Consider the following 12,021-nt stretch of genomic DNA (forward strand, 5'->3'; position numbering starts at 1 on the left):
AGGAAAGGCCTAGGTAGTGGAAGGAAGCGGCCGTGGCCTTAATTAAGGTACAGCCCCGGTATTTGCCTGGTGTGAAAATGGGACACCACGGAAAACCATCTTCAGGGCTGCCGACAGTGGGGCTCGAACCCACTATCTCCCGATTACTGGATACTGACCGCACTTAAGCGACTGCAGCTATCGAGCTCGGTCGTTTGTAAAGTAGGGTCGGTGGATGTAGAGTGGGTCTCAGCCCATAAGTGGCCACGGCTGGTCCGTGGTCCAACAGCTCTGCACTCTGACCGGCCAAGCGAGCAGAGGAGGGGTGGTTCCGGCTCTACCGTGTCTCTACGCCTGTGCTTTCGGGAGACGGGACAGGGCTGGAGCTCACGGCTGGCCCCCACCATCGGCTGTCCTGAGAATGGTTTTCCGTGGTTTTCCATTCTCCTGCAGTAAGGCGAATGCCTGGAAAGTTCGTAGTATAGGCCACGGCTGCCCACCCCTCATCTTCTCCGAGTATCTCCTTCACCGTAACAAATCTCCCGGCCTGAGAAACGGCGTCACCGTCTAAGAGGCCCGCCTCCCCCTTCAGGGGAGGAATGAAAACATTTTAGTAGTACTAGTAGTTGTTGTAAAGTACCATTCTTTAGGTTGATAAATAAAAGAAATGTAGGAATAAGAAACGAACGTTCAAGAACTGTTTTACTCGCTAGTATTCCATTCTGACGCCGAAACCAAGGGCATTCGATGACGTATCTTAAGACTGATAGTAATTGAGGTACGTTGAACACTTAACGTTATTTTTATTGTTGTTATTATATTATTATTATTATTTTGCTAGTTGTTTTAACGTGGCACTAACACATCGAAGGTTATTCGGTGAAGCTAAGATGACTAGGACTGGGAAGGAAGCGATCGTAACCTTAAATGAAAATGCCTGGTATGAAAATGGGATACCACGGAAAACCATCTTCGAGGCTGCCGACGGTGAGATTCGAATCCATCATTCCCAGAATCCAACCTCACAGATATCTGACCCTAATCACGTTCTCAATTGGCTCGGTTTATTATTATTATTATTATTATTATTATTATTATTATGTTAGAGTGAGGTTGGCGACCTAGTCAATAGTACTCTCAATTAAAATGGGGACCACTGGTCAGGTACCCGTAGTCGGATTTTACTTGCGATGAGGTGACCAGTTCCTTTCCACTCCTCCTCCAAGTAACAGAACACGCCCTATCCATCCACGCGGTGACAGCATCCACTGTGTTGCTTAGCTTTGGAGATCCCACGGGGTCCCGTGATTCAACAATGCTACGTGTTTTTCGGGCTTAAATGGTAAGAAAGTGAACAGTGGGCAACGGTACGTTGAAAGCTTCCTATTGTATTATTTGATAAAAGGTCTCATTATGCTACTGATCGTGTCCCAAGCACCAGATCTTGATCTATTCTTGCTATCAGCACGGAGAATGTCAACCTGTCGAAGGTGGAACAATGGTGCTTTATAAAGCAGTAGGACTATTTTTCTTTAAACTGTAATGTGGAAGACTGTTGTTTTTATTCTCGCACTAAAGCCGAATATATTCCTTTTCACTTTTATCTAACACTGCTGTGGTTACATGAAACACTTCGCACCACGCTATCTGTATTACTTCTCAGTGTTGTAGTGTATCTGGGTCTACAGTGAGAAAAAACAAGATTTGAAGTAAGAAATGCTTTTATTGTTGCCCTCAGACTACAACGTTGATCGGACTGCTGAAGACAGCACGTCTACTCCGTCTGGTGAGGGTGGCGAGGAAGATTGACCGCTACTCGGAATATGGAGCAGCCGTGCTGCTGCTTCTGATGGCCACCTTCGCCCTCATCGCCCACTGGCTGGCCTGCATCTGGTGAGTAACATTTCCACATTTGTAAAATCTGGCCAAATAAAAAGTTTCTCACGGTCACGTACACACACCTGTTACTTACCGTGAAACATGAGTAGCAGCAGCCTATATTCTGATCTTGTAGGAAGAAGTCGCTGATCTATTATTAACAGAGAAGCCATGCATGTCAGTGTCGACCTGGTTAATGTAACTGTAATAATACTTTTCAGTCTGTCGAAAACATTAATTATAACACATGTAACACCATAACATACGTGTGAATACGGTAAAAGCGCATTATTAAACAAAGAATGACAACTACAATAGCATTCTCAGATTCTATCAAATCACTTTAAATCATGCGCATCTACGTAGAATATTGTTTACGTTGCGTAAACTTTCCAATGATTATGAATTGGTGATGTAATGAACAACCCCCCCCCCGCCGCTCATGGCACTACAGCCCTTGAAGGGCCTTGGCCTACCAAGCGACCGCTGCTCAGCCCTAAGGCCTGCAGATTACGAGGGGTCGTGTGGTCAGCACGACGGATCCTCTCGGCCGTTATTCTTGGCTTTCTAGACCGGGGCCGCTATCTCACCGTCAGATAGCTCCTCAATTCTAATCACGTAGGCTGAGTGGACCTCGAACCAGCCCTCAGGTCCAGGTAAAAATCCCTGACCTGGCCGGGAATCGAACCCGGGGCCTCCGGGTAAGAGGCAGGCACGCTACTCTCACACCACGGGGCCGGCTGATGTAATGAACAAGTGAGACAAATTATGATTATCGTAGTCCTCTGCTGTCACCTGAGTAAGTTGGAGAAAGTTTTCTGTATTTATCCAAGCTGGACTCAGGAAATAGAAACGAGAAAGGATGTGTTTAAAAATCACTCTGGAGCATCCTAGAAGTGCTCGTCTGTGGCTTCCCATCCCAACTACAGGTAAATACCGGGATGACACCTAATATACAGGTCACAGCTGCTTCCTTCCTGACCCTACATCCTTTAATTAGAATGTAATGTCATCTGTAAATTCGGGTCAAGAACGTGCGAACTTAATTAAGCCATAAACCTAGTCCCACTTCCTCCGTAATATTGCCGTCATTGGTAGAACTCAGCTGGAGAAACTACTCTCCAGTGAACGGGGCCCCAGGTCTGAATCATAAATAAAACACCAATACCCGTTTTCTCTCCTGTTTTGACGCTTGCCTACTGCACTAATCACTTGCCGTCAGCAGCACTATTCGGAGTTATTTTGTCACTTGGTCTCAAATGGATTCATGGCATGTAGTCATACAGAATGTCTGGAGAATATCTTTGCTGTTGTAATACATTTACACCGACCTTCCTGAAGCACTGCACATTAACAAACGCGGTAAAGGCGGGCGTACTCGGTTCACTAAGAAAGACCATTTTTGCGCCCCGCCCATTAGGCAGTCAAATAATTTAGAAACTACATTGCCACCTTCAGTGAGATACATGGCATTGAGGCTCACTCAATCTGCACCAAAAAGAGTACCATGTGAACCTCATACAGCTACCCACTACTTACTGCCCGTGGTTATGAATAATGGAAAATGTTGCCTCACCTTCAAGGCCTTTATGGTTTGTATGGAGATGGATTCGCTTTGCTTTGGATTCTTGAACCCGAATGTGTTTCACATACCCCACACCCCACTTTGTTGAACAGTCTGATGCCGCAGAAGAAGGTTTTCCAAGCTAATGAAAGGACACACAAATTCGCAGTGGAACAACAATTAATTCGAAATACCGGCAGTGAATGTCAGGTAATCCATTGGTGTGATTTGAAGTCTTCCTCAGATTGCAGACAATATCTCGTAGCTAATTATATTCGATCGACGTTAACAGCAAGGAATAATCAGTCAATTAAGAAGCACCATCCACTACAATGAAACCAGTGAATTGTGGAGACGAGAATTCGAACTAGCGATGAAATTGAGACGAACAGCGTGTGTGTATTGATAAGGCACGGTTGGCTGGAGATGAAATAAAACACCAAATAAAATAATTTTAAGGATGATCACTGTGGGATTAAAACACATTTTGTTGAGCGAATCCAAGGAATGTGGCATTGAATAGGTTATTAGAGATATTTTCCACACTCAAAAGTGCGCTATACGAAAAAGTCCTACGTTCGATAACATCCACCTATGAAAAGTACCCCCTTCTTTGAAATGTCCTTATTAAAGAAAGGACCGAGCTCGATAGCTACAGTCGCTTAAGTGCGGCCATTAGCCAGTATTCGGGAGATAGTAGGTTCGAACCCCACTGTCGGCAGCCCTGAAAATGGTTTTCCGTGGTTTCCCATTTTCACACCAGGCAAATGCTGGGGCTGTACCTTAATTAAGGCCACGGCCGCTTCCTTCCCACTCCTAGCCCTTTCCTGTCCCATCGTCGCCATAAGACCTATCTGTGTCGGTGCGACGTAAAGCAACCAGCAAAAAAAAAAATTAAAGAAAGGTCCATATTTGAAATGTCGTCAATCTTAAACATCCCTTAAGCATCCATTAAACAGTATTTCCATATCCATGATTCTTAAGAAAACTATCCATCCTGAAGGAAATCTAATTATTGTGACATTAAACCTAATACAAAGCAATTGTCTGTCATCTTGTGGATCTTCTTCTTAAGGATCATTATGCTATTTTCCATGATATGATATGATATGGCTCTAAGATAGCGCGGGATGCTATCTTTGTAATGTCGGCAATTTCTGACAGTGTTAAATATTGGTTATTAAAAATTATTTATTAAGGTACCGTTGATTTAAAGAAGGCCCTACATACTGCTGATTTTTTTGTATGGCCGGCCAAAACTTGAGTGACTAATTCTTCTGTTTTCGACTTCTGTTCTGAAGATTGTTAACAAATCCCCAAAATGTTCCCGTGATATTCCACCACAAACAAATCTGAAACTGATAGTGAAATCTTTCAACCACATTTCTGGTGCACCGCCTTTCATTTACTATTAAATGGTAGACATTCCAGGTCTCTGGATGGAATCTAAGAGAAACTGCTCGCCTTTGTTCTCTTTCGGGATGGCCAGTAATATCCGTCACTTCAACATAAGATGCAAGTTGCAAGAAATCTTCAAGAAATGCGTCATTTAATAAATCCCAGGTCATTTGCGAGTAATTTACTAGAATGAACGTCAATCCCGTAAGTTCCTACATTTGACTTCTTATTTCAGTGCGCTCAAAGTCCAAATAATATGCCCTCACATCTTAATTGACTACATTTCTCCATATAGCTTGAGTGAAGTGGAAGAGGCACACCCTGCCTATTGCCTGAGGGAATGCACCTCGAAAAGTGTTCTTATTGACTAGCTCAAAATCGCACATTGCATGAATAGGTTTGTATGTGAGATTTAGATGTACCACATATTTTTAATCATATATAATCCGGTATGCTTCTTCATTCTTCCGAGCTGTCAGAGAAAACACCAAAGGAAATACAAACCCGCAACCATTCCCAAGAACAGTAAAATGTTGAAAGAATTGATTTGGAAATATACCAACACTAAATATTGTGCCACTTTCAATCAAAAGTTCTGTTTTTCCATCGGTGGAATAATATTAACTCTCGTGATTCGTCATGTATACCTAAATCAAACCACGAAAAGTTTTCTCCTGTCAATATCTTATTTTGTGGTTCAACAATCACAATTTCCTTTGTTGACTGCCGAAGTTACATAATGAAAACGGAAAATTATAAGATTAACGAGGCTGCCAGGTATTACCCTTCGTGCATGCGACTGAGCTTGAAACTCAGTGTCGACTTCTTTCCCTTCGACGAAAAGAGTACTTCAGCCAATTATCAGATGGAAGATTATATGAGAATATTTTTGACCAATTGGAAGTCCTTGGAAATATTTAGCGAGATAAATTCACTGAATAAGTTGAAACTCTTTGTTTTGGCCTGAAAACTAAGGTAATGACTCCCAGATACCTCCAGCAAGTGTGCTGATTCATGAAACAATGTCGACAAGTGAGATGTAAAGTAAACTCGTCTCCTCACCCGAGGTGGTGCAGCTCTTCTCAGGCACAGTCCCACCATCTACCAGAGTCCCTTCCATTCTTAAGTCCCTGGCAGTGCCGGTAATCGAATCCGGGCCACCGAGAACCTCAGTTAATGGTCCTAACCGTTACGCTACCGAGGCGAACAGTGAGATGACATTCCGACACACAAGATGCAACTTCACTTTTGATGTTTATCGATCACCAGCAGTAGATGAAGAAAGTAAATTCTCATGGACGATAACAATATATTTGACTAGAAATAAGATGGATTATTGAGTATTTGCGCGGTGAGGTACTGAGGAACTCACGTCAGCATAAAATAAGATTTTTGATTGCAGAAGAGCTCTGAAAGGAAAACTTCATTGTGCAGGAAGAAGTCTTAGACTGGCAGCACACGGCGAATCGACAAGATAGCCTGCAGGAATATATAAGGATGGATTCATTATCGAACCTACTTTGTGATTCTAGCACCATACGGGGCAGCCGGAGGAAATACATCTTGTGAAAGAAACATCTACGAGTCGACAATGCCTTTCTACAAGCAGAAGTACCAGCTTGACAATATCAAAGTTATAGTATTGATTATTGGAACACGACTTCATAATAAAATTCTGGAAAGAGGTTCAGCTGCTTGTAAAAATTACCAATAAAATTGTCGTTGCAGCGATTCGACGATCTGCAAAGATCTTCGGATCTCATGTAAACGGATCTGCTGGAGTTCATGATATACACATAATTTCTTTTCCTTAAAATATATATCTAAATATGTATTTATTTTTCAGTTTGGTTACCCGTTCACGCAGAACATCGTCAGTACGTTACTTTTCTGAACGTCTATGGTCAAGGTAGAGCAGTTTTGCGACTATAATTTATCAGGTGGCAGACCCGTGGTCATTCTGCTTGGTCTTGTTTCGAACAACGTTGCAAGTGACGGGAGAATTGTATTCGCGCAAACATTCGACACCCGTTCGTTTTTCTTTTATTGGAAAAGTGGGTTTCACATCATAGCTGTGTTTAAGACATCGTGGTGGGTCCCTTAGATATTAAGACGAAATGACATTTCTTGCCCTATTTCAATCTGCGCGAAAATTGCGAGTTAAAGTGTTGGTTCCCATCTTCATTTTAATGGTCGTTTATTACCGCAAGTGATTTATTGGACAGGCTTTTAGCTACACTCTGTATACACGATTTCGTGGATAATTCCTGAGTTAATTGCTATAAAGTCCGCCTCTATGGTGTTGTGCTTATTGTAGTACCACCCCTGGAGGCCCGGGTTCGATTCCCGGTTACGCCACGAAATTTGAAAAGTGGGACGAGGGCAGGAACGGAGTCCACAGCCTCGGGGGGTGAACTGAGTAGAGGGGGTTTTCGATTCCTATCTCAGCCATCCACGAAGGGGTTTTCCGTTGTTTCCCACTTGTACTCCAGGCAAATGCCGGGATGGTACCTAACTTAAGCCTACGACCACTTCCTTCCGATCTTCCCATCCCCACCAGGCCCCTGTTCAGTATAGCAGGCGAGGCTGCCAGGGCGAAATACTGGTCCTTCTCCCTAATTGTATCCCCCGGACGAAGTCTAACGCTCCACGACACTGCCCTTGAAGTGGTAGAGATGGGATCAATCGCTGAGTCCGAGAGAAAAACCAACCTTGGAGGGTAAAAGGATTAATTAAGAAAGAATTGCTGTAAAAAGGCAAGTTCAATAGAGATAATGTGGTGTGCAACAACGTATACTTTTCCAGTAACTGCAGTTGTACACGCACAGTTCTCGTGTTATCTGTGTGATATTTTCCATTTTTAATTGTTGAATTATTGACCGGTGCCGGGCTTGTTAGAGGATACGACCATCAAATGAAAATTGACATTGCCATATCAAGTTCAAATGAATGACGCAAGCACACAGGCTACTAATGAGTTAGTAATCAAGCCATGATGTTGTTTACTTACGTACATTATGAATGTTGCTCCGCATTCCCCTGTGTTCAGTACCAACCATAACACTGTCGTAGTCCTTGACTGTCCCCTTCTTTTCAATTTCTTGCATTTCGAAGTACAATGTACTTTTGAACTTGGTCTTCATAACAACATATACTATGAATGTTTTTACCTGTAAGACTGGTTGATAATCAGCTCAAATAGCAGGCTGTCATTACGGATCCACTGTCAATCACTCCGTTTCTAAATCACTTATTCCCAACTGTCATCTAGAAATCAGGTTTACTATTTATTTGACGTCGCACCGACATAGAGGTCAATCAATCAATCAATCAATCAATCAATCAATCAATCAATCAATCAATCAATCAATCAATCAATCAATCGGCTAGTTGCTTTACGTCGCACCGACATAGATACGCCTTATGGCGACGATTGGACAAGAAAGGGCTAGGAGTGGGAAGGAAGCGGCCGTGGCCTTAATTAAGGTACAGCTCCAGCATTTGCCTGGTGTGAAAATGGGGAAACCACGGAAAACCATTTTCAGGGCTGCCGACAGTGGGGTTCGAACCTACTATCTCCCGAATACTGGATACTGGCCGCACTTAAGCGACTGCAGCTATCGAGCTCGGTCAAAATCAATCAATAACTACTGATCTGCATTTAGGGCAGTCGCCCAGGTGGCAGATTCCCTATCTGTTGTTTTCCTAGCCTTTTCTTAAATTATTGCAAAGAAATTGGAAATTTATTGAACATCTCCCTTGGTAAATTATTCCAATCCATAACTCCTCTTCCTATAAACAAATATTTGCCCCAATTTGTGCTCTTGAATTGTTGAATTATTGACCGGTGCCAGGCTTGTTAGAGGATACGACCATAAAATGAGAATTAGCAATGCCATATCAACTTCAAATGAATGAAAATGAAATGGCGTACGGCTTTTAGTGCTGGGATGTGTTCGAGGACTTCGGCTTATCGGGTGCAGGTCCTTTTATTTGACACCCATAGGCGACCTGCGCGTCGTGATGAGCATGAAATGATGGTGAAGACGACATATATACCCAGTCCCCGTGCCAATTATGGTTAAAATTCCCGACCCTGCCGGGAATCTAACCCGGGACCCTTGTGGCCAAAGGCCAGCCTGCTAACCATTTAGCCATGGAGCCGCACTTCAAATGAATGACTAGGCCTAGGAAAGAAGCAACCGAAGCTTTAATTAAGGTTTAACCCCAGTATTTGCCTGGTATGAAAATAAGAAACCATGGAAGAGCCATCTTCATGGCTATCGACAGTAGGGTTCGAACCCACTAGCTCTGGAATGCAAGCTTACAGCCACTTGCTCGGTCTAGAAATCAGTAGCAACGTTATAGTGCAATTGGAAGCCGCTGTAGGAACACATTTTTTACAATTAGGACACTTGGCTGCAAAGCAAAAGCAAAGTCACCTCCGTACAGGCCATGAAGGCCCTTGGAGGAGTGGAAGGTAAAGGCTTCCACCATTGTTAACCTTGGCACGTGATGGGGTAGAGTGGTTAGCTGTACGCCCGGCCGCCTTTGCCCCCAGGAATTAACCTGGTACTCATTTTTGGTGTAGGCTGAGTGAACCTCAGGGCCATATGTACCTCCGGGAATGGAAATCTCGTATCTTAAATTTTACGACTTCCTGACATGGATTCGAACCCACGTCCTTCCGGGCGAACCGAGCACGCCTTTACCACCTCGGCCAGGCAGCCCCTACACTTGGCTGCGAGAATTAAATTTAATGAATTAGCGTGGTCTGCATTGTTGAGAAACATTCTCAATGACAACGGCTGTTTTGTATCTTGTATTACATCTTGGTTTGTTAGACAATACATCTGGCAATACATTCTCCAGATCTTTAGTGGACATTTTAAATAGAGCTCTCATGAATCACTTTTAAAGAAAACTGTGTTAATTTTGTAGGTAACGTCGACCAAGCCGCACGATCACAAAAAGAAATTTGGTGGCCGTTCTTGGCAAAATTACTTCTCTGTCTGCAGTGAGGAACTAAATTCGAAGTGGGAGGCCTTCCATTCAGGAGGCATCTGAAATGTACGCGCTTCCTAGAACATGTGTGTTTTGTTAGTCTATACTGGTCTATAAAGAAGTGTTAAAATATCGATGTGGTGTATTAAATTGGCATACTTAAGAAAAATATAAGTCAGTGGAAGCTTTTAACCTTAGTAATTCTATGTTTGCATGAGCAAATTTTAGTCTAAAATGTAATGCCTTATATTGAGGCTATAGAAATGCAAAATAAATTAGAGTTTTCAATTTGTTCCATTATTTCATGTTAATTAAATGACGAATGTTCGAAGTCCATTCGACGAATGACAACCTTTACGGCTGCAAACACGAAATCTGAACCTCTGATAATATTTCACTCCTCTCTGCCTATGCTTACAGTTGGTCAAGTTTTGCAGCTTAATCGAGGTTTTTTAAAACATTATCGTTAAATGTTTTCTACTGGTTTAAGCGGTTGAAGTAAGCTGTGTGTCCGCCTCTGTGGTGTAGTGGTTAGTGTGATTAGCTGCCACCCCCGGAGGCCCGGGATCGATTCCCGGCTCTGCCACGAAATTTGAAAAGTGGGCTGGAACGGGGTCCACTCAGCCTCGGGAGGTCAACTAAGTAGAGGTGGGTTCGATTCCCCCCTCAGCAATCCTAGAAGTGGTTTTCCGTTGTTTCCCACTTCTCCTTCAGGCAAATGCCGGAATGGTGCCTAACTTAAGGCCATGGCCGCTTCCTTCCCACTTTCTTGTCTATCCCTTCCAATCTTCCCATACTCCACCAAGGCCCCTGTTCATCATAGCAGGTGAAACCGCCTGAGCGAGGTACAGGTTATCCTCCCCAGTTGTATCCCCAGACCCAATGACTCACGCTCCAGGACACTGCCTTTGAGGCGGTGGAGGTGGGATCACTCGCTGAGTCCGAGAGAAAAACCAACCCTGGAAGGTAAGCAGATTAAGAAAGAAAGAAAGAAAGAAAGAAAGTTCTTGTACAGGTAATCACTATGTGTAAGGTGATGACTACGCGAATATGATGTTCGTGGTTTCCCATTTTCACACCAGGCAAATGCTGGGGCTGTACTTTAATTAAGGCCACGGCCGCTTCCTTCCCACTCCTAGGCTTTTCCTGTACCATCGTCGCCATAAAACCTGTCAGTGTCGGTGCGACGTAAAGCAAATTGTAAAAATATATAATATGATGTTATTTTACGGAGAAGCAATACATTACAAGCGCGTTGTTTATAACAAGAAGAGCCCAAGCAACTGCCCTACTCCCTGACTCAATGAACAGCGTAGTTTCCTTCGGTTCAGATGACTCTGGGTTCGATTCCCAACTGGGTCGCGGATTTTAACTTAATTCCTCTAGTTCGGGAGCTGGGTGTTCGAATTCGTCTTAATACACACCATCATTAACCCACAACACCTCACACTACCAACCACCACAGGAACACGCAATAGTGAATAGATCCCTCCACTTAGGATTGGCCGGGCTGAGTGGCTCAGACGGTTGAGGCGCTGGCCTACTGATCCCAACTTGGCAGGTTCGATCCTGGCTCAGCCCGGTGGTATTTGAAGGTACTCAAATACGTCAGTCTCGTGTCGGTAGATTTACTGGCACGTAAAAGAACTCTTGCGGGACTAAATTCCGGCACTTCGGCGTCTCCGAAAACCGTAAAAGTAGTTAGTGGGACGTAAAGCAAATAACATTATTATTGTTTATTATATTATACTTAGAATTGGCGTCAGGATGGGCATCCGGTCGTAAAACTGGACTAAATCCTTACTGGAAAAAGTCAAATAATAAGAAGTAGAAGAAGAAGAGTCCAGACAATTCAGAGGAACGCTGTTGTTAAATTATTGAGCAGTTTCAGTGAAGTTCGGCACCTAGGCTATCACGTAAACGAAGAGTTCAACATAACGTTGACTCACTTCTTCCCTGTACAGCAGCTCTGGCCCAGGTTGATAGCTTAGCCATAAGACAGGAAGGGAGCAAGATCGATTCACGAGCGCTCATAGAGGTGGTTAACTCAAGTAATTGAGCACAATTAGACCTTGATTACAGAGCTCTAGGGACGTGAGCAGTCTGCAGACTATTTTATATGAAGAAGAGGAACATCTCAGACAACTTGACTGCCAAATATGATTTTCTTACAAATAACATGCATTTCTATGTAAACT

At 43.4% G+C, this 12,021-nt stretch overlaps 1 protein-coding gene across 1 annotated transcript in view; it reads left to right on the plus strand.

Moving 5' to 3' along the window:
• The window catches only part of sei (seizure), a 520,652-nt gene that overhangs the window by 208,351 nt on the left and 300,280 nt on the right, over window positions 1–12,021 (plus strand). The window contains exon 5 of the mRNA XM_068225985.1: window positions 1,718–1,872. Within this exon, the coding sequence (XP_068082086.1) occupies window positions 1,718–1,872 (155 nt within the window). The remainder of the gene's footprint in view (window positions 1–1,717; window positions 1,873–12,021) is intronic.

This window comes from Anabrus simplex, chromosome 2 (assembly GCF_040414725.1).
Source record: "Anabrus simplex isolate iqAnaSimp1 chromosome 2, ASM4041472v1, whole genome shotgun sequence".
Classification (NCBI taxonomy): domain Eukaryota; kingdom Metazoa; phylum Arthropoda; class Insecta; order Orthoptera; family Tettigoniidae; genus Anabrus; species Anabrus simplex.